Below are 24,127 nucleotides of genomic sequence, written 5' to 3'. Positions count from 1 at the left end.
CCCTCACACCCCCCACCACTCCAGCAACCCTCAGTTTGTTTCCTGAGATTAAGAATTCCTCATATCAGTGAGATCATATGATACTTGTCTTTCTCTGATTGACTTATTTCGCTTAGCATAATACCCTCTAGTTCCATCCACGTCGTTGCAAATGGCAAGATTTCAAGGGGTTTTTTTGATGGCTGCATAATATTCCAGCAAATGATATTTCTGATAAGGGGTTAATATCTAAAATACATAAAGGACTTCTACAACTCAACACCAAAAAACCAAATAATCCAATTAAAAAATGGGCAGAGGACCTGGACAGACATTTTCCCAAAGAAGACATACAGATGGTCAACAGATACATGAAAAGATGCTCAACGTCACACATCATCAGGGGAAATGCAAATTAAAACCACAATGAATTATCACTTTATACCTGTCACAATGACTAAATAAAAAACACAAGAAATAATAAGTATTGGTGAGGATGTGGAGAAAAGGGAACCCCCAACACTGTTTATAGGAATGCAAATTGGCAGCCACTGTGGAAAACAGTATAGTTCCTCAAAAAATTAAAAATAGAATTACCACATGATCCAGTAATTCCACCATTGGGTATCTGCCCAAAGAAAATGAAAACATTAATTTGAAAAGATATGTATACCACCCCCCCCCAATGTTTACTGCAGCATTACTTACAATGGCCAAGATATGGAAGCAACCTGAAAGTCCTTGATAGAATGGATTAAAAAGATGTGTGATCCACACACACACACACACACACACACACACACACACAGACTGGAATATTACTCAGCCATAAAAATTAATGAAATCTTGCCTTTTGCAACAACATGGATGGAGCAAGAAGATGTATAATGCTAAGTGAAATAAGTCAGCCAGAGGAACACAAATACCATATGCTCTCACTCACAGGTGGAATTTAAGAAACAAAACAAAGTGAAAAAAGAGACAAACAAAACAGACTCTTAAATACAGAAAACGAACTGGTGTTTGCCAGACGGGAGGTGGGTAGGGTATGGGTGAAACAGATAAAGGGGATTAAGAGTACACTTATCTTGATGAGCAATGTACAGAATTGCTCAATCATTATATTGTACACCTGACACTAATGTAACACTGTACGTTAATTACACTTGTATAAAATGTGTGTGTGTGTGTGTATATATATATATATACAGACACACATACATATATTTTTTTAGGCACTTTTCATATACTATCACTATCACTAACCCTACTGCAATTTTACAACAGACATTACTCTTATTTTTGTAAGAAAACTGGGGAAGCTACTCAACCTCTTTGAGTGTCAAATTGGCCAGGTAACCAGGTAAGATGCGGAGATGGAATGTGAATGCATGATTGACTTCAAAGCAAACACTATTTAGAAATATTCAGAAAAGAAATTGGAGACTGAATGGGCAAAACGGCAGCCAGGCGGTCCTAGGTTAGCAGGGTGCTGGGGGATAAAAGCTGGGCAGCTGAAAATCAGCTATTTGTCCTCCTTTTGGCCACGGGCCTCCTCACATGCCCTGTACCTGTGGCTGAGGCCCCTGTACCACCCTTCTCACCTTATGAAGTCCCTGGCTTCTATTTTGATATGCAATTCTGAAGGCCTTGTGAGCATATAAAAGAACTATATAGGTTTTGAAAATTTCCCTCTGGAATCTTAATAACCTCAATGAATTCACTAATTGTGCCTGTAAACCAAATTAATAGCTATAAGATGTCTGATTTTCTTGTCTTTGTAACAACACTTAGGTGCCACAAAACAAAACACTGGAAAAGCAGCACGTACTTCATGATTTTGAAAAATCTAAGCCCAAAAGTACATGGGAGGGAAGGAGGTGTCTTTCTCTCCCTTGTTCTCACTCTCTATCTGCTTAGATCCTATTGAAAGATTATATAAATTAAGAACTACAACCAAAAATAGTAACACACAATCCCTTTAGGGATACACAGGCTTTGCCTCTGTTTGCTCTGATACAGTTGGACATCCTGGCAAAAAAAAAAATTACTTTATTTGCAAACTAGGAAGGACAGAACAAACCATTAAGGACAGTAAGCACCCAAAGGCCAATTCCACTTGGAATTTTGGTTTAACCCACTTAATGCAATTCAAATCCATTAGCATAATGTATCAGGATGACAGTATCAGGGTGATAGGAGATATAAGAGATTTTTTTTTAAAGAGACATAGTTCCTGTTTTGGGGGCTCAAATTTTTTTTTAAGGTGACTTACATCCCTGAAACAGTTAAGGACCTATACAAAACAGCATATGAAGGTACTGAACAGCATACTTTAAATGTACAAACTCTGGTAGAATAATGAGTGCCATGTATAAGGAGTTGTAAGACTGTACCATGAATTAAGAGCAATTTTTAAAACAACCTCCTTTTTAAGTGAAATGTAGATAAACTGATTTACTCCAGATCTGCTTTCAGAAGAAAGATGATTAACAACAAAACAAGTTGACAGCAGTATACTTTTTAAAAAATCATTAAGAGTTCCTGAATATATCCTGAGTTGAAGTGACAGTTCCCTCTATGAGCTGGTTGTTAAAGCTCAGGATGACGACAACATCCTAAGCCAATTAAAAAATATATGTATGTTATCTTTTGTAAAATATTTTACAAAGTTTTTTAAAAAATATTTCCTTTAAGAAAGCCATTTTGGTTTTTTTGTTTTGTTTTGTTTTAAAGATTTTATTTATTTGACAGAGAGAGAGAGACAGCAAGAGAGGGAACACAAGCAGGGGGAGTGGGAGAGGGAGAAGCAGGCTTCCCGCGGAGCAGGGAGCCCGATGCAGGGCTCGATCCCAGGACCCTGGGACCATGACCTGAGCCGAAGGCAGACGCTCAGCGACTGAGCCACCCAGGCACCCCAACCATTTTGGTTTTAAATATTCATCTCACAACCCTCCAGCTAGCTTTTCCAAATACATTTTAACACATAGGAAGGGTTTAGCGTGATTTCTTTTTTGTGAGACAGATAAAGTCAAATTATTCAGTAAGCTAGTTATAGAAGTTAACTGACCAGTTTACTGCCTAGGAGTAAACGGGAAAAAAGTGACATCTTTTGAACAGCTCAAGCTGTCCATCTGATCAAACCACAAGGGTGTTTCAACTCTTCTTCATAAAATAAACAGCCAAGAGAAGGGTAACATTTCTGGTTTAGAGGAAGAGAAACCTGTAAGAAGGTAACACATGAAACAGTGCAGCTTCCCCAAGTTACGCAAGAAAATACATTCTTCTACTTGAAGTACAGGAAAAAGTATGATTGAAAGTGAGGCAACATATTTCAAACTACTTTCTGAAGTTCCCCAGAAGCTTCCCTCTACCCTCTCTCCACCCACTGTGCTTCTAAACCCTGCATCCTGTCAAGAGGAACATGGGAACATAGTTCTCCAATAGAAATGGCATTACAAATCCTGGTTGGATGTAAATGAAATAGTATCATTAGAACTAGAATTTGGGTTTTGTCATAAGCAGCTGTGTTCCCACAGTTGATTTGACAATTCTCAAACTGGGAATTATCTGTACATGTTTTTACATGTCACACATTTTCATATTTAAAATTTTAAATATCACAAGAAAGGTGGAGATAGCCAAATTTTCAATCCCGTTTAGCCTCTAAGGAGTGAGAGGCTGGAGAAAAAAAATATTGGGACAGAGTTACAACACTACACACTTGCTACTTTTAGGATGGCTTTAAAAATTAATTTATAGCTGCCTAAGAAGCAAGAGCAGAGGTTCCATGTAACCAGCTGCAGAGCTGTAACAAGGCATGACAGCATCATTTAAACATTCTCTCAGCTGCACTGTTTCTTACCAAATCCAAGAGGAGTGTAAATAAAAGTCAAAAACGTTGCCCAGAATCTAAAGAACAAAGGCAACACACATTTTTATCATGGAATAAATACAAAAACAGGCAAAGGTTTTCAAAATCTCTACGTTTTAAGTGGCTAATTTAGGAGGAATCTGCCTCCTGCCAGCCCCCTCCTCTCATAAACATCATCCTGCCACATTGCCTTCCAAACAGAAAAAGGAAATGAAAGAACACAGCAGAGAAATCACACCCGAAAGGTGATGGTCCAAAGTGGTCACTGCTGGATTAAACAAGAGCCCCCGCAGTACTCATGGGTAGGGCAACGGTTTTAAAACCAAAGATAATTTAAAATAGGTGTGATGAGAAGGAAAAGCATTTTAGAATGGGAATATAAGTACACAACTATGAAACTGTTTATTGCGCTAATGGGCAGACATTAGGTAGTTGCATCTGGAATAATATATGAGCTGACTAAGATTTTATTATGAAAAGAAAGCATTGGCAAGTATTTAACTCTGAGATTAAATAAGAGGGACTGACAACGGTCAGAGCAGCGTGAGTGCACTCTTCTTCATAAAATAAACAGCCAAGAGAAGGGTAACATTTCTGGTTTAGAGGAAGAGAAACCTGTAAGAAGGTAACACATGAAACAGTGCAGCTTCCCCAAGTTACGCAAGAAAATACATTCTTCTACTTGAAGTACAGGAAAAAGTATGATTGAAAGTGAGGCAACATATTTCAAACATTCCCCATGTCTGTTCCCAAACAGGCAAGAATAACCCAGCTGCACCCCAGGACCCCAGGCTGAGTCCAGCACATTTCAGTTGCTTCTCTGCCTCAGGGATCTGTGGAAGGCCGCAGAAAGGACCAGAGAGATCGCTCCCAAAAAGGCTTACAGGTTAAGAATGAACTTTGAGTTGGCCACTCAATTTACTAAATTAGCTGGGCGAATTATTAGAATCTCTCCCCAAAACAGAGTTCACTGAGGAACTAATAACCCTAACACTTTGTTCCAAAAGTAGGAGAAGGAACCCTGAGGGCTTTCTTCTCCTCACTCCAGCGCTGACAAGATAGCCACTGGAGAAGTCAGTAGGGCTGATTCTGAGAGTCTGACAAGGGTAGAGCTGGTTCCCAGAGTTCGCGTGTGTGTTGCTGTTGTTTTCTTAAGAGCTGAAAGGGCCTTAGAAGAAAGAGTTTCTGGTGCAATTCTCGCAATCTTACAAGTAAGAGGCTAAGTGCCTTGTCCAAAGTGCCACAGTGCAGCGTTATGGTGGTGAGCATGCCTGCCTTTCAAAGTACCACAGCTGCTTCGTGACAAAGAGCCCCCCATCCCTACCTGCCAGCCAGTCCCACTACTTTCCATTTAACACTCCCTGCAGGGCCTCTGCCCCACTGTTGCTGAAGAGGGTCCCTCCCTATCCACAGTGGGAGCAGTAACACGAAAATTAAACCAGCATTTTCACCTGGCCTTAGGACCTGTTATCAACACAATCTCCTGCACTTCTCTGGCATTGTTAGTTGACTCTGCAGCACATGCAAAATTCCTTCCTAACAGGTTCATTTTTATACTTGCTGCAATTGCCCAGGCTCAAAGGCACTCTGCCCCCTGCCTCATCACGACACCAAGCTCCACAGAACTCATGTCCTAAATTCAATCCCACCCCTCTTCTACATTGTCTTTGTATCTTTCCAATGGGAGCCATCTCACAGTTTTAAAGCATGCTCAGGCTGCAAAGAGCAAGCACGAAATAACTACGTCCTGGTTCGTAATCCATATGTGCTCAATTTCTGAGGGATTACATCATGCATGTTTCCGAAGAATACAAAATAATTACAACTAAGGAATTTAATCATATGACAGGATTCATTCCTATTACAACTTTAAAGGACTCAAATTCATTTTATAGATTAATTATGATCCAGGAAGCCAGCACCATTTTCAAAAGCATCCTATTATTTACATAGCATTAAATTATTTCCATCAGTAAAAACTGTTTAAGAAGCATTTCGGTATCATTTTGGTTTTTGTAAAATGAGAGAGCAAAGGTCTGGTGTCATGTAGCCAATTAGCACATATCAAGAGCCCACTGGCAGCTAAACTAGGCGCACCAGCAAATGCAGTCACACTAAACCGTATCAGTTCCTTCTGATTTACAGAGAGAATCACTTTCCTGGCCACTTCTGACCCAGCAAAAACGGGACAGGGGAAAAAACCTCTCAAACGCTGTAATTTGCTTCAGGCATTTTAACCAGGGAGAGGCTTCAACTCAGTTGAAGAAGTTGCATGGCCTCCTTTCAGCTTCCCTCTTCATGTCCCTCTCTTCTGCCTCCTCAGGCCCCCCCAGGGCTTGCTGGCTGCCCCATCGGCTCCCACCTCCAGCCAAGGCCAGTGTCAGCACCTGAACTTTGCCTTCCTTCCCTCAACCAAATCTCTTATGCTCAGTAGGTTCTGTCCCTTCCAGACCAATTACACAAAAGGTCTAGTCACTAAGCAACAGGGATCCAAAGGCTACATTTTCTCCCTTTAAAAAAAAAAAAAAGCCTGCACTTTATTTAATTTTGAAATCATGAATGTGGCAAAAACATTAACTAGACTTTCTGTCTTCCCAGGGCCTTGTCCCAGAAAACCCGAAGCCATGGTGTGAGGGACAGAACAGGAGGTGGGCAGAAAGGCAACAGAGCTGAGTAGAAGTTGCCCGAGACTGCATGAGGCCTGTTTTTCTTCATTCCCTCCTACACATAAAACGTTGAAAGAAAATGCTAATTTGGTCAATGTGACCAATTTGCCCTTATCCTCTCATCACTGGTCCCCACACCCTCTGGCCCTGCTAACTCCCCATTAACCTCTGCCCCTCCCCTTTCCTTCCTCCCTTTCGGTCTCCACCCACCCACTGGTTGATTACTCTTTCCCCTCTCTGCTCCAGTATTTACTTTTCTGTATTTTTCGAATAAAACATCTCCACAAAGGCCAACATCCACTTCACAGAGAGAGGCAGAACGGCTGTCCATCCAGGCAAAAGAGTCATATGTGAATCACACCTACTGTGTAAGCCTGTGCTCTGCACTTTATGTGTCTGATTTCCTTCTCTTTAACCTCAAAAGGAAAGGAATTACCACTCCCATTTTCAGAGGCAGAAAGCGAAGTTTAGGGTCGATAAATCACTTTACTGAAGATGTCCGGCTGCATGGGAACCGGGTCTGCCCAGCTTCCCAACTCAGGTAGTTTAGTCCCTTTGTCCTTGGCCCAACTGAGGCCGCCCCACCCATCATGTCCAAGCCCCTCAGAGGAGCCCCAGTGCAAGGCACGAGGGCGGCACAACAACAGGCCCCCTGGGAAGCCTCATCTCGGGGATAAGCAAACCAAGAACCATCTCCGTCCAGGCTCTCAAATCTCTGTTCCTGCATCAAGTCATACCCCGTGGGCTCCGGTCTGGACCACATTAATAAACTCTGGGGGGTGCCCATAGGAATACTGAACTCAAGTCAGTGAAAGCAATTTTTTGAAGGGACTATAGGTCCCAAAAGTCAAGAACTATCAAAATTCAAAAGTAAAACTAATGTAAAATATACTTTCAATTCATAAATATAATAAATGGCAAAGAGAACTTTTGAGCAATTTTAAAAAGGAAGAGGGTCAGATACAAGGATAATAAACTGCAAAAAGAAAAGAAATACTGGTTGCTTGATGATGTAAAAATTAATCATTTAAAGAATTCAGGCCTCTAAGCCTGGTTGGGTCCTGAAGACAGAGTAAGTAGTAGTCTCATTCTATCCTAATGAAGCAACCCTTTCAGCTTCGATTCAGCAATCACCAGATGTGTAAGGGCAAGAATGACAGTATAAATGAAAGCCACTCACTTGAGTGTATCACATCTTACAACATTTGATTACTATTATTCACCATGCACATACATTCCCACACCTCACCTTGTTCCAAAAATGAAGAGAGAAACCATGTGATCCTATCTCTTGTGGCTTATTTGGCAGAATAGGCTGTTCTTTGCGAGGAAATTTTATATAAAGTTCCTTGTGTTTCGGCTTATACTGAATATTAAATATGTATTAAAGTTACTAGGGTGATAGATTCAAAAGAACTCTGTAAACACAGTATGTTTTTACTTCAGAAGAGTCTGGTTACAAAGGTGAAAATGTTTATTTGCCTATGGCCGTGCAAATATAAAGACTTTAAAATTTGAGAACAGGAAAAAAGAAGCATGTATTGTTTCTTAAAGATTTTATACCTATAGAATCCTAATAAAATGAGGTAGGAAGGACATCTTTGGTAATCACGAACATACAATAAAACTTTTTAAAACAACCAATTTTGTAGAATAAAGTCCACATAATGGTTTAGATTCAGAGAACACACTTGATAACCTACAGTCTGTAGCTCACAATCCCTAATTTCCTAATTCTTTTAATTCTTTTGTAGGCTGACATATGTGCGTGGATATTGGTCTGTACCAATCAAGCAGCATTAGGGACACTGGCAAGCTGCCAGCGCTTTGGGTTCAGATGACCTCTGACACACAACAAAACCTATCTGAACCAAAGAGAAGAGGGAACTTTGGAAACTGCCTTTAATACTTTCTTTTTTCTTTCTAGGAAGATAAAGGGAGACCCGTGCTAAAACATCTAACAGAAGCTGCTGGACAGACAAGCCAAGCCGCTCTATCCAGGGCAGAAGGAGAGGGAAGTGGCACTTAGAGAAACTAGGGAGGCGTGAGCCACCCGCCCGAAGCCAGGTTCTGAACTGTATGAGTGCTTCTGACAGCACCACAGGTAACACTGTACTCAGAAGAGTATTTTCAAAGAATAGATCTCTTGCTTTCAAGTATTTTTCCCAAATAACATCTTTTTAACTTTAGAATAATTGTAAACCCCAGTGTTATAAACTGCCACTTAAGCTATGGGGTGGGGGGAGTAACTGGTGAGCAGCACAGCATTTATCATCATCCTTGCTGCCACCCATTGTGGCCACTATGACTGTGTTAATGGAACAGGGTCACTATTGTCAATGACTGTGTTAATGAAATAGGGTCACTTATGTCAAGGGGTTTTAAAGGTGGAGCTGGGAGGCCATGAAGGAGATGGGCCTTCTGTATGTCCTCATGTCCCCACTGCATGGGGCCAAGAACTTGTGAACTGGGCCAAGAGACAAGTATCCCAAGGACTCAGCCCAAACCCCTACAGCTTGCCACAGTGAGACTTTGCTGGGTGACAGTTTTAGGAACCAATTATATTCAGCCCAGCCTTTGGTTTTCTGCCATCAACACCCATCGAAATTCTTTGTATGCAACATATACAACCATGCCCTTTTGATTTAAAAACCCTGGATTTTGTTCCCTGGGAGGCACTATTTGGGCTGCTGCCCAAATCTGTGTTCATAGAATTGTAATCCTGAGACCCCAAATAAATGCTTTTGTTTTTATTTCAGCTCGGCCTCTTTCTTCGGTTGACAACTAGTACTTCACAGCACTTTATGAGCACTAAACTCTGGGGACAATTCCTAAATCAGCTGTTTGAAACTTAAGAACACCTCTGACCCTGGGGTTTTCCTGCTTCCTCATACTGGCAGGGACCAGGTTTCCAGGGGTGATGAGTCTTTACTCCGGCTGTATCTGGGCTTCCTTGAACTAGACCATAAATAATCATCTAAAGACAAAACTAAGCACTTAGAAATATAACATTTTTAAAAAGATCTGAAACGTGTGTCATAAAACAAAAAAACTCAGAGGACCCATGCGGACACCCATTTTTATTTAAAGATGTCTCGCTGCAGACAATAGGTAGCTTTTATGATTTTCACAAATGTCAATATAACTAAATACAATAAAGGCCCAGAAAATAGGATTTCTAAGGCTCCCTTCAGCCCCGTTCCTTATCTTTCCTTGTAATCCTGCTCCTCTTCTTAGCTTCCCTATTTCTCTTCCTGGCATCACTACTTTCTGTCACCAAATTTAAAACGTGGAAGGTAACTCTAGACTCCTCAGGAGAGCCACTCCTCACCAAGTCTGGCCACTCTACTTGGCAGGTATCTCAAGTTCACCTGCTTACTTTCCAAAGCCACCCTCATGCCTAGATGACCTGGTCTACTCCAGCAGCCCTCTCATCTCTGCACTCAGCCAACAGGAAGAAGCTTCTGGAAGCCCTGGCCCCGGGGGCCAGGCTGCACATCAGTGAGGGATACTTCCAAGAGCCCGCAGTTAAATTTCTGTGGCTCACCTCCTGTCTGCAAAATGGGGATAATGTATTTACCTCAAAATCTCCTATGAGCTTTAAATGGATATAATGAATATAAACATGAAGCATCATGCCTGGCACATGGTAAGCCCTCAAAATATGTTATTTTTATCATGATTCAGATGTCACTCTTCGGTTTCAGACCTTCAGTAGCTGTCGCTGTCCACAGAACAAAAAAAAAATTCTAGCAGGCACGCTACTTATTGCAGCATAACAAACACTGGCTTTAAGTCAAGGCAAAAAATGAACTCATCTGGCTCTTCTTATTAGCTGTGCAATCCTGAAATTCACTTAACTTCCCGGGGTCTCAGTTTTCAAAGGTTATCACATGGGGATAATACCCCTTTGGGGAAGTTAACAGCTGTACTATGTTGAATAGTATCCCCCCAAAATTCACATCCACCTACAGTCTGTGACTGTGACCTTAACTGGAAATAGTCTTTGCACATACAATTGGTTTAGGTGAGGTCATACTGGATTAGGACAGGCCCTAAATCCAGAATGACTAGTGTCCTTAAAAGAAGAGGAGAACATCAGGTGAAGATGGAGGCAGAGACTGGAGTGGCAAGTCCACAGGCCAAGAACAGCAAGGATGGCCGGCAGCCCCCCGAGGCTGGAAGGGGCATGGGAGGATCTCCCCTAGACGCTTTATATGGAGCGTGGCTGTGCCGACACCTTCATTTCGAACTTCTAGCCTCCAGCACAGTAAGAGAAGAAATTTGGTTTTTAAGCCACCCAGCTTGTGGTAATTTGTTACAGCAGCCCCAGGGACCTAATACAATAGCTAATACTTAACGCTGCGAAGTATCTGGTACGCAAAATGATGACTCCGTGTTAAACACAGTATATATACACTGTGAAACTGCTACGGGTTACACAGTGAAGCTGGCGGGAACTGCACGCCCCCTGGCCGTAGAGGGCACATCATCATGCCCGCTCCTAAGTGGAATCGGACACGGTAGGGACGCTCAAGCAGAGCAATGGCCATCACTCCTCATACTCCAGCTCCCAAACCTGCTTGCCCTCCAAGTCAAGGGTAAACAAACACTTTCCTTACAGCTCAGATAGTAAATATTTGAAGTTTTGCATGTCAAGGCAAAACCGAGGCTTTTATACCCAGGAAAAATGTAATAATTCAGAAATGTAAAAGCCACTCTTAGCTCAAGTGCTGTAAACAGGCACATGGGTGGGTTTGGCCTGCAGACCCCTGCTCTATCTCCCAGTATCTCTGTTGGTAACTCCAGTCTCTAGTTCGATGGTCATTTTATTCTCCTCCCTGTCCCTTACCTCACTCCTGTAGGCAAATACCTCTTCTGTCTTCCTCCTCCCCAACCCCACAGACACCGCCTCAGTTTAGGATTTCATGTCTTGCCTGAATCACTGCAAGAGCCTCCTATCTCACCTCACCCCGAGCCTCCCTTTACATCTGCCACTAGGACCTGTCCATCTAAAGTGCAGGCCTGAGCATGTCAATACCCTGTTTGATCTTCCATGATGCTGCCCTCCATCCCCTGCAGCAGCAGCTGTAAACCCAGTGGCACATCAAAATCCCGTGAGGAGCTCTTTCAAGAACACCAACGTATAGGCCACATGTCCCTAACATTCTGATTAGATAGAGGGGGGTGGCCCAATCTACAGCTGTAACCACTCGAGAGCTGAATCAGAAAAGCGGCCAGGATTTAATCCCTGATTTTTATACATGATTGATTCCCTCTGCCCAGAATGCCTTCCCCCATTCTGCCTGCCTAGACTTGCAATTTTTTTTCAAAAATCTTCTCAGAGTAAGACTGGGAGAAGCCACCCCTGAACTCTCTCCTCTCCCCATAGCTGATTACCCCCACTCTGGCCTATTTCACACCACGGCACATGCCCATGACTGCATGTACCACACTGTATGGTGACAGCTACTCACTTGTCAGCTGGTCTCACTGACCTGAGCACGGGGCATGCGGTGTATCAGCTATTATATGCTCATCCTAAAGCATTTCCAAGATCAAGAATGCACTTTCTGGGACGCCGGGGTGGCTCAGTCGTTGGGCGTCTGCCTTCGGCTTGGGTCATGATCCCATCGAGCCCCACATTGGGCTCCCTGCTCAGTGGGAGGCCTGCTTCTCCCACTCCCACTCCCCCTGCTTGTGTTCCCTCTCTCGCTGTCTCTGTCAAATAAATAAAATCTTTAAAAAAAAAAAATGCACTTTATATTTTCCTCTGAAAAGTCAAAATATGACCATCTTTCAGAGGCAAAAAAACAAATGCTACCCATCCAAGCCCCTAACACAGTTGACAGTGACTCTCCATCCTCTGGACTCCCACACACTCTTACCAGAGGCACCAAGTTAAATCGACCTCCTATCTCCCAATTCTCTGTACAGACATCCTACTTCCGTTACAGAACGGAACCTTCCATGAGGGCAGGCACCTACCGCTCAACACCTAAGCTCAGTGCTTTGTGTATCCAAGTCATTCAAGAAGGTGAAATGTACTCTCTCTAGATCTTGTGCTTGGAATTCAGCAAAAGGGACTCCAATAAAAGATTATCATGAAAGTTTACCAAAGAGGAAAAAAGTGTATATACGCAAGTTTCAACATCAAGAATCAATATAAAGTAAAATCATGAGTTACATAACATTAATTTTTCTGGCACATAAAATAAAACATTTTTAAACTTCCTCCCTTCTCCCCAATAAGTTTTGGAAAGTTACTTCATAGATATGTAAGTTTAAGACGTTTAAATCACTTTCACATTAATTAATGACTTCACCTATAAAATATACCCAGATCCTATCTTTATTGCCTATACTCTTTTATAAACTCTGGTATCCATCATATGAATAGAAAAACACATTCTACAATAGAAGATATCTATTTCAAAATCAACAAGTACTCCATCGAGTGCCTACTTTTCTCATTCAACAGGCATTCCTTAAGCATTAACTATGCACATTGCACATACAAAATAGTGGAGCTACATACTAGAGGAACATAAAAACATGACCCCCACACACTACCCAATAACCGAACAATGTACACTGTTTGGCACACCAGTGAGCATTCTACCAGCCATGACTACTTGGAAAGGACAGGGCTCCAAGTAGAAAACTCTGAGGAGGGAACTAGATCTAAGGCTTGACTGTCTGTGCATGTGTTGGGTGGGGGAGATGTCAACAGAATGCAGGAGCCCATCAATCTAAAAGGATGAAACTCAAGTCCTGATTCCCATTCCCACCTCTCTTCCACTCACAGCCTTCCTCATTTCAGTGGATGGAGACTCCATTCGTATTGCTGGTCAAGCCAAAAACTGCAGAGTTCCCCTTGATGACTCCTCTTCCTCTCGCATGCCCCATCTGATTCCCACCTGACGATTCTACCTTTAAAATATATCCAGACTGGGATTCCCTCCTCGCCATCTCCATTGTCCCCACTCTAGTCCACATGTGCATGGTCTCTCACCTGGATTATTGGGGTAGTTTCCTACTGGCTCTCTGCTCCTACCTTTGGGACCCTACCTCCTCTCCATTCTATTGTCAACAGAGCAACTAGAGTAAGTCTGTTCAAAGGTCCAGATAGATGTCATTCCTTGGCTCAAAAGCTTGTCATGGCTCCCATCTCACTAGGACTTTTACTCTAGGTCTTGACAATGACCTACAAAGCCCTACTAATTGGACCTTCCAAGACCTCATCTCCTGCTCAGATCCTCTTAGCTCCAATCACCTGGCCTTCCACTGCCTGGCAGCACACACCCACCCTAGCACCTCTGCTCTCGCTCTCTCCTCTGCCTGAAAGCCTCTCCCCGCAGACATCGGTTTAGCTAACTCCCTCACCTCCTCCACGCTTCCACTTAAATCTCACCTTCTTAATGAGACCTACGGTGATCATCCCTTTTCATACTTCATTCTGTCTCCCCATGCCCACTTGTCCTGCTCCACATTTATGTTTTCCCCTACCACATACGTGATAATGTACTCATTGTGTTTCTCGCTGTGTCTCCGCCCTGCTCGAATGTAAGCTCCACGAGGGCGGTGATCTTTGTTTTGACCACTGATGCAACCCGAGCATCTTTAATAGTGCCCAATCTATAATGGGCACTTACATATTTGTTGAATAAAATCAGATTTATCTCTCAGAGGATCCACTGAATAAATCTAATGATCTTGGGTCTCCTCCCTAACTGCTGTCTCCCTCCCTGTCAAATAATACAAAGAATTTCTTTATCAGAAAAGTCCAATTATAGTGAGAGATAAAAAAAAAGTCTAAGAAAAGGAGTAAAAATGACAAGTGAAGTTAACACTCATTCACACTCAAGTTTAATCAAGCTACAAACACAAGATTAACAATGCATGACTGTTTTCGGAGAGGAGACAGTATTTAGAGTTCAAAGTGAAGCACACTTTGTAGGAGGGAAAGCCCATCGCAATTTCTCTTTCTGGTGGCTCTCCTGGGGACAGCCCTCCTTTGGCTCGGAGGGAACTTCTCCAGCTGTCCGGCGCGCCTCAGCTTCCGGACACCGGGGAGCTCTCACCAGCGGCAGGAGGCCGGGTACTGTCAGCACTCTGACGATCACAGCACCTGGCGGGGTAAGCCCGCAATGCATGTTTGCTGATCTGAACCAAAAGTTCATGAATTTTCTTTCACATCAACTTGCCAGGTGCCAATATCAACTGATAAAGGATGTTCATGCTCCCAGATGATAAAAATCACACAAGCAGATAGCATGCTATTGAAACCAGCCTGAAACAATGTCTAAATGTTCATCGTATACTTTCCTATTTTATTTTCAATGTATGGATGTTGCTATTTTTTTTAAAAGTCAATCAACAAATGATACCTAGGAGATCATGAATCTCATATTTACAGATGAGGAAACTGAAGCTCAGAAATGTCAAAGTGATTTGTGCAGGGATACAAGTAATTTAGAGGAAGGGAACAGCTAGCTGACAAACCCTTAATGTGAACAACACACCAGTGACTCTAAACACTGGCATTTATTTCTGCTACCATACTTCTGGTGTGCAGTACACGCCAGCTGTGTTAAAATACAATATTTAACTGCTATACCAACCAATGACTTATTGGGTTTTTATACTTTTGCCTGCAGTTCTGGTGGCAGCAGGCTACCAGGATGGAAGATAAGATTAGTGGAATTGTCTTTTAAAGAAGAGTGCTTCCTATTTTCAAATTATCTTTCTACTTTTCAAAATCAAGCATTTAGTGAGTAACTACTGAGAACCACAAGATTTAATCCTCAATGTGACCTTCTGAGGAAGCGTACCCACTTTACCAACAAAGAACCTGAGACTTGCCAAGGCTAAAATAACTTGCCCAAAGCTCCTCTCACAGCCGAACAGTGGTCCCCAGATTCCAGAGTGGCCCACAGTGAGGAGACTCTGAACATGGGGCTCTTGGTTTACCATGAACCCCCTTTGTTTGTGGGGCTAAGCTCCCTTGTCAGACCCAGGCCAGCCCCATCTCTTCTGCATCGCCTTGGGAGGGCTCTCAGTGACCTGGCACCTGGCTTCTCTGCCATGAGTCCAAGAACTCAATGAGGACCAGAGTCCTGCCCATCCCCCTCCACATGGGAATCTAGCCTGTGCTCTCTAAGTGAAGGGCGACAGATGGGATAGGTCCTCTGAGTACAGTCTCTCCAGACAAGAGCTAAGCATTACTGTGCCATTTTATTTGTGATAATCATTTAGTTTGTGGTATCACAAAGTTTCATAAATAGATGGCAAATTAAATCGAACTTCATATTAAACTTTGATTTTAAAACACTTTGAGACAATAAAGCAGTACCTTTTTTTTCAGCCTGAAGAAAAAGAACATAATTTAAAGGAATTGTCATGTTTATAAGGGAATTGATACCTTCTCACAGAACTTCTTCTTTGTTTGGGTTCTGCCTTCCTGTTTGGAAATCCTAAGATGACCAGACAGGAACCTGTGGGATGACATTTCCCAATACAGAGGGAAATCCAACTGAGCCCAAGAGTTATCTGAAGAACATGAGTGGGAGCGTAGGTACCTGCCTCCGTTTGATTCTGCTGTGATCAGTCTAACAGGCTATGATTCCTCAGTGTGATTTCCAGAAGGACTCCTAGCTCAAAAAAGAAGTCTGAGAAACCAATGACAGTGTGATATGAGCAGTATCCCCACCTAGCTTCGTGATCAAGACCTTCTGTGGCTGGTCACATTGACGTTTTACCAAAAGAACTCAGTCATCTCTTTCAAAAGCCCCAAAGGTAAACCTCCTTTTCATTAAGAAAATACAGATAGGGACAAAGGTTACAGCTAGAACTGAAGTCTCCTTAAAAAACAGCTGGAGGTGGAAGTAGGGGAAAGGAGAAACGGATTCAATTAAAATGGAGCTAAAACAAAACAGAACAAAAAATGAGCGACCTCAATTTCTAGCCCAGAAGTTTCAAAATAAGGATGAGTTTGTAAACAGCCCACTTATTAGACCTTTTCTCTCTATTCCTGGCACCATCCTCTCAGGTCTATTTTTAGTCACAGGAGAATGGGGAGCAGACAGGGAAGGGCTAACTGTGGCCCAGTCTTACCTTAGAGGCCCTTGCCAGGACGCTAGCTATCTTTAATTAATGTCTGAGGGACATAAGACGGACCCTGCATGTGGTAAAAGGAAGCACAATGGTGAAACTGTACCCCGGAGAACTGACAAGCCCATGACTGGTGTACCATTCCTGAGGTCCCAGGGCTGTGTTTTGTTGAAAAGAAGCCTCCATCTGGAACGTTTACAGAAGGCAATGTGGACACCCTGCATATTTAATTTAGGAGTACAGAAAACAGGACTGCCGGTCTGTTTGTTTACCTAGTTCTGCCACCCTGCTTCACAGACTCACGCTACATTTTATCAACAAATCACTTTTCCTGTACCTTGTACCTTTTCTCAGGAATAAAGAAATTTCCTTTTAAGTGACTCCCTCCTGCTATCCAGTCCACATTCCTAAATAAAGATGAAACCAACATTTCTCATCACCCCACATTTACAGTCTTTCCCTTTCACGATACCCCCCGGGAAATAAGCCTAATGCTTTTAAACCACAACAACTCACTGCCATCCAGATTAAGCTTTATTAAATATTAGAGATTAATCATATCTTTGGAAACAGAACCGAATAAGCTAAGAAACTGATAGTGAAATCGATTCTATATACTACCCCAAACTGGCCACCATCAGCATTCTAAAGGCATACCCCAGGCAAGGATGATAAATGGGAGGAGATAAAACGCTACCATTTCAAAAAAAGAAAATCAGACCACAGGGTTACAAAGCTCGGCAGTGACAGACATGTGACTCGTCAGGAATCAACGAGCCGCCTGTGAACAAAGAATTTAAGGGACTCCTGTTAAGACAGAGCAAAGTATGAATAAAATTCAAACAGCTTCTGAATTCCCATCTACTATACTTCAGACTACAGCAAACTGCCTTCTTCCTACACTCAACTCCATTAACCAAAATAGGTCTGTTTATCTAAGACTCCATGAGTTGATGAAAAAAATTAGAATTCCAGAATTCTCTTTTCGCTAAAGAAACCATATGGCTTTCTTTGCTTCTGCAGAAAGTACTTACACTAAAACCATTATTAAGTTTAAGCGATGGTTTTAGTACTAAGTATAGTCAGAAAAATGCCAGTCGACCACATTTAAGGGCATTTGAGTTTTCCACCCTCGTTCTGGAGCTGGTTCCTCACCCGTCTCAGATGTCCATTCTGAAACCAGTTGTATTTTCTGAATGAACGATGAAGGCAGGATGCAAAGCAGATGAACATCCTCACACCGCAGCAATATTACTCACTGGGTGAGTGCCTGGGATGTTCTGTAGAGAGGGGTCTGGCAGGGCCTGCTTCCCCTCCCGGTTTTTATTACTTAAGCCCATGCGGAAAGGAGGGGATGCCATGAGATGACCAAGTGACAAGAAGACTATCTGGAGAGTATGTGCAAAGATTATCAACTGCTGGAGAAACCTGAAAGGACTGACAGACTCTGGCAGCACAGCACCATCCCACAGAACCCTCAGCAGTGATGAAATGGTCTCTATCTGTTGTCCAACTGGTAGCCACTAGCTACAAAGCACATGAAATACAGCTAGTGTGAATAAGGAACTGAATTACATTATTTTACTTTAATTAACTTATGTTTAAGTAGTCAGATGTGGCTCACAGACCCAGCACCGAAAAGCACAGGTTTAGAACACTGGAAAAGCTGACCACAGGAGTCTCCTGGATAAGAAAAAAGCTCCAGAGGAGACTAATGTTCCTGTCCTTTCCCCTAGGAATTAAGGGGGAAAAAACTTAATTAACTCCCCTTCTTAACTGTGTTAGTCATTGAAAAGCACATTCTAATCATTTCTGTCTCATCTGAATGTGGACCTAACATCTGATTAGAACACATCAAACGTAGAAGTACTAAAACTGTTTTTTCTCTTCCTGTAAACAATGACAACTTAAGAGTTGAAATAATTATTTTGAATTTTTAAATTTCTCCCTAAACTGAAATGTAAACTTTGAACCAAATACTTAAAAGATAGCTTAAGCTGCTTAAAGATTTTTTAACGTTTTTTTCTTCTTTTTATTCTCCTCTCAGAAGTCACAGTAAAATCTTTCATGTGATTACACTTTGAGACCTTAGAGGAAAAAAACCACCTGTCAACAAAATCCCCAAGTGCTCAGACTAGAAAAGATTCATTCCAATAGCAACTGTGTAGTTAAGTTGGGGGGGCGGGGGGAGCTGCTCTTCACAACCACAAGTTCTGAATATTTAGAACATGTTCAAAAAGCTTTAGCACAACTTATGAAATTTGTCTCATCTGTATTCCTAAAAATCGCCAACACTAGCATCCTTGATAAAAACTGGTTGCAAGCAAATCCTTTTATCCTTATGCGTTGCACACTATAGCTTTAAATGGCAAGTACATTCTAAAGACGTCATCTAGGGACACTCACTCCCTGTACATTATATACCAAGGCTACAGCAGAAAGAAACTATACTTAATATTAACTGATTTTCTTTCTGAACTTCCTAAAGATTATGTTTAGTGCCCTTGAATCTGTTTAAACAACATAAAATGGTACTGGTTTTAATGAAGTTTTTCAAATCCCAAGAAACTGAATACAATTTTAGTTCTAGGATTTAAAAAAAAAAAAAGCAAACTACACAGTTTAATAAACTACAAAAACTACTGCTGTAAACTCAAAATCAACCTTAGAACAAACACCATACCTTTTCTAATAAATAGTTCCAATAGCAGGACACTTGACAAAGCTGTGTGTGGTCTGAGTGACGGTAAAGTCAGTGAATGAACTGAGGCCACCCTGTAGTAGCCAGTCACCTGTCTCTCTCTGCCTGCAGAGGTCTGTCCTTTTCTCCACCCTTCCAACTTTTACCAACCATTTGCATAAACTCACAAAATACATAAAAAGGCAGCATGGTTCCAGGTTGATATAACACATGGTATTTAAATTTAAGGTCTTGCATTAAAGTCTCAAAGAGTCAGTCCCACTGGCACCAGCCAAAAAGTCAAGGAGTCACGGCAATTTACACACAAAAAGGCATGAGGAATGTAGATGCAGGTTCAGTATGGTTGCTCAAACAGCTATTGAATCTCAGGCTGCATTTACAAAATGTAAATTGCCAAGAAAGTTACTATTTTCTACCAAAATTAGTAATGCAGATGCTTCGGGATACTGCATTTTAGCAGGGCCAACAACACATTCAAGGCTTTGGAAGGACCCCCCCTTTGGGGAGTAAGAAGACTAGTCACACACTTGAAAGGGGGAGGAAAGCAGCAGAGGGAAGGGAAGGAAGCAAGACTGCTGTCTCCCAAAGTGTAAAGGGCTAACGTGTGGATGAGGAATAGACTTACTTTGTGTGGTTCCAGGGAACAGAACGACAAATGAGAGAGGCAAATTTTAGTTCAGTGCAAGGAAGACTATGTCAAAGTTCAGGGTTGTTCATAATTGGACCGGCCCCTCTAGAAAGGCAGTGAGCACCTCCTTATTGAAGGCCAAACCTCATGACTCAAAAGACGTTTCCACCATCACAGAAGTTAGATTAGGTAACTCCCTCCCTCTCCCCACCACATCCACCACACTGAACAGGAGACATTCACAGGCAAGACCACCTCCCTAAAGTCCATCGCCTCCCCGTCCTCTCACTCCAGGCTTTACTGCTCTAATTTATTTTCTAAGAAAAAAAAAAAAATCTGCAAATGTTAGTGCTTTAACAAAAGTTAGGGACACTAACAACTAATAATGAAACAAGCTGACAGCTGGGCAGCTAACTACTGGAATACCAGAAGCACTGCCCTCAGACATAATACTCAGATTTTGTGCATTCTTTGTAGTTCCCCTACATCATTTTCCTAAATAATACTCTTTAAATTCAGTGGGTGAATAGACTCCAAACTCAAAATGACTGAGATTAAAGAGATTATTTTTCTTAAAACTTCTTGAAATTAGAGTGAGCCTTTTACCTCATTCTACAAAGGTTGCAAGCAAGAAGCCTATGCAGGACATTCCTAAACTGCCCTGGCTAGAACCTCAGAGAATTGATTCTAATTCCTCAACCAAACCAGGGATTGAGAGGTGTGGAAGGTAGAAGCGGACTTACCTTTACTTGCAGATATCCGTCCTTCCCCATTATTTCCGTGCTTCCTTAAACCCATCACTAAGTGACCCCACAGTGTTCAAATGGATGCCTAACAGGGTTTGGGTCCTCTTCTAATTCTACCCTAGGCACAAGATTACAGATCCCAGAAGCTCATCACCCAACTATTCAAACTCTAAAATGATAGCACTGTCATAAGAAGTACTCTCAGAACTTTCTCTGAGGAGTACCCACTCCCTGTCTGGAAATACTTTACGGAGGCAGCTACCGGCCCGCAATCCATCATATACTCAGAAAAACAGGCCAGCTGTCCACTTGATTGGACAGGGAATCCCTGCTTGATTCCCAACCTCTCCGGCACTAGTCTGAAACAGATTATGGTATTTCTGTCCAAATCATCCCTTTCAGCCTCAACAACATATTCCAGACCATCTGCTCTAATGGCCAGGCTTTACCTTTCTGAACGTGAATGATGTCGGGGAAGTTGGCCAGGTGCCCCTGATACAGCGCTAACAGGTCCATGACGGGGTCCAGGTCCTGCCTGGGCTGCTCGGCAAAGAGCTCGCCGATGGCGTCGTAGGCATCTCCGGTGAAGGCGATGGCCTGGTTCAGGCCGGCCGAGAAGGCCTGCTGGTCCAGCTCAAAGGCCTGGCTGAGGCCACGGAAGGACTGGCCCACCTTCTGATACTCCTTCTTGAAGCCCGTCACCTGCTTGCGCGCGAACTCGTTGGCCGTGTGGTTGAGCTGCAGCGCGCTGTCGTCCATCTTCTTGGTGAAGCACTTGAAGCCGTCGATCTTGCTCTCCACCTCCTGCAGGTCGAGGGCGGCGGCGGGGGGCGTGCTCAGGGTCAGGAAGAAGTTGGCGCCCACCATCTCATCTTTCTCGGCCTTCCGCTTGCCCTGTTTCCAGGCCTTCTCGTCCGTGCTGCTGGGGCAGGTCAGAAAGTGCTGGAAGACGTCGCACTGCGCCAGCACCGGGTGGCTGGCCATGTGGTTCATCCACCAGATCAGGCCCTTCCTGCGTTTGGAGATGAAGTCCTCCTCGAAGCGGCCAGTGGCCTGTTTCTCGGGCAGGTGGGGCACCGAGATGACGGGGAACTTCTCGGCCAGGCGCGCGTACAGCCAGTCGAAGTGCTTGTAGCGCCGGTGTACCGGCACCTGCGTGTGCGTGGGGACCAGCTTGTAGGAGATGTAGCTCTTCATGCCCTTGAACTTGGTCTGTTTGGTGGGATCGTCGATGGTGCACTGGAAGGGGTAAGGGTTCTCCTGCCATTCGGGGCCGTAGGGCCCCAGCACCACGCACAACTTGTCCCCATCCTTCACGAAGCCAGACGCTTCACCCAGCACGAAGGCCTCGCCGCCCGACTTGACGAAGGTGGAGAAGCGGTTGAGGTTGCGGCTTACGGTGGCCGAGCTCTTGGCCCCCGACGGGTGGTGCTGCGCGGGCGCCGAGCCGCCGCGGGAGCCCAGCGACAGGTCGGAGCGCGTGGACAGACGGTAGCGGCCGGCCGCGCCGCCCGCGGACGACGAGCCGTCGAGGTCCGGGTACGCGCCGCTGCCCAGCGCGCCCGGCTCATCGGCCACCGTGGAGCTGTCGTCCCACTCGTCGTCCCAGTCATCGTCGCTGCCCTGGCTGGCCTGGTAGCCGCCGCTGTAGAGCTGCTGAGGCGACGGCTGCAGGGCGCCCCCGCCGTACGGGAAGCCCGCGGCCGGCGGCTGGAAGGTGCTCGGCGGAGGCGCCTGCTGCGGTTGCAGCAAGGGCTGGAAGGCATCGGGCGGCGGCTTGAAGGAGGCGGGCGGCGCGGCGGGCAGGGGCTCGAAGCCGCCAGGCGGGACGTTGGCGTAGCGAGCCGGGGCTCCCGGGCCGCAGTCGCCCGCCGGGCCGGACTCGGGGGCGCGAATCACCTGCACGTACGAGGCCGGGAAGAGGCCACGGTCGCCACGGCTGTTGACCCCCTCGAGCCAGCCCTCGATGTCCTGTTCGCTGCACAGGCTCAGCACCTCGTGCTCCCGCAGCGAGATCTCGCCCGGGTTCTCCGACCTAAAGTCGTACAGCGCCCGGGCGCGCAGCGCCATGGTCCCGGCTCCCCGGCGGGCGGCCCCCGACTCCCTACGCCGCGAGCCCGGGGCCCGCCCGAGGGGTCCGCGGTGTCGCCCGCGCCCCGGCTCGCGGAACGGAGCCCAAAAGACAGCGCACAGCCCCGCGCCCCGGCCCGCCGGTCGCGCCCTCCGCGCCGCTCGGCTCGCAGCGCCGACTGCCGCGCTGGGCCGCCGCCGCCGCCGCCGGCCGGGGGCGGGACCCGCGGCCTCCCACGTCCCCAGCAGCGCTAATCCACGGCCGAGAGCGGCGCGCCAGGCGAGAGCAAGCGATGGCCGAGCCGCCCGCACCCGCCGGCGGGGCCCACTCCGCGGCCGCCACTGCCCCCTCCAGGCCGGCGCCCCGTCGTCAGGCGCCGGGTGAAGGTTTCCACTCAGAAGTGAATTGTGTGAGAATTGGTTAGGCTCTTAGGTTAAAAAACGTATCCTAGAAAGTAAATTAATATTCGCATTCCTGACAAACGTTCCTACTCTGAGCGCTCGGTGAATGCTTCTAACCACACCTCTAATAAAGGATTTTCAGTGACTATTAGCGACTGCACCAAGAAGAAAAACAAGATGCCTGTGCCGGGCGCTGTCCGCTCCCTTTCATCTTCCACCCGCCGGAACCTTCTGGCAAGAAGGGGAGGAGGATGACTCGAGCAAAGTAAGGAAGGTGTTGTGTTTGACAAGTTAAGAGGCTAAGGGTGGTAGAGAGGGTGGGAAGAGAGGCGTCGGTGTAGGAGAGTTTACAGTAAAATAAGTGGGCACGGGGAGCTGGCATTTTGCGTGTGTCCCTTCTCCTCCCCGAGGCACAGGTAGTGCAGTGGACGAGAGAGAGCTTACGCTTCGGAGTCAGGCTGCTGGGTTCGAATCTGGTTTCTGACACCACCTAGCTTATGACCTTGAGCAAGTCACTTACTGTACCTCCCTCCTAGGGTTGTTGTGGGGATTCGATAATCATGTAGTCCCTACTTTACAGATGAGGAAAATGAAACAGAGAGGTTAATATATGGCAAGTACTCTACATGGGGAGTACAGTTCAGGTGTTTGCTGCCCCTGTTGCTAATGTTACTGTTATTTGGGAAAGCAAAAATCCTGTCCTCCTACATAAAGAGAATAGGGATCCTAAAATCACAGTGTCAGGGCATGTGCACCAGAAAGGACCTCCGTGTTCACACCCCGACTCCTAATCTGAGATCAGTGACCATCTCTCTCCATTCATCTTTGTCTCACTCAAGTTATATTATCTTTAAGATTAGTAGATTTAAAAAAAAATAACTTCCTGAAATATTCATCAACTCCAATCTCCAGAGTTGCCTTGTTTCACATCTTTTCTTTCAGTGTGTA

The 24,127-nt window shown here is 44.7% G+C and overlaps 1 protein-coding gene across 3 annotated transcripts in view; it reads right to left on the bottom strand.

The window, feature by feature from the left end:
• The window catches only part of SNX18 (sorting nexin 18), a 49,970-nt gene extending 27,007 nt beyond the window's left edge, over positions 1-22,963 (bottom strand). For all 3 annotated transcript variants that reach the window (XM_081826128.1, XM_006748547.3, XM_081826127.1), the window contains exon 1: positions 21,157-22,963. In XM_081826128.1, coding sequence (XP_081682254.1) covers positions 21,157-22,777 — 1,621 coding nt within the window. In that variant the 5' untranslated portion in view covers positions 22,778-22,963. The remainder of the gene's footprint in view (positions 1-21,156) is intronic.
• Positions 22,964-24,127: the final 1,164 nt, after the last annotated feature.

Source organism: Leptonychotes weddellii, chromosome 7, assembly GCF_054177405.1.
Source record: "Leptonychotes weddellii isolate Sample4059 chromosome 7, ASM5417740v2, whole genome shotgun sequence".
Taxonomy (NCBI): Eukaryota; Metazoa; Chordata; class Mammalia; order Carnivora; family Phocidae; genus Leptonychotes; species Leptonychotes weddellii.
This window is presented reverse-complemented; position numbering and strand designations above follow the sequence as displayed.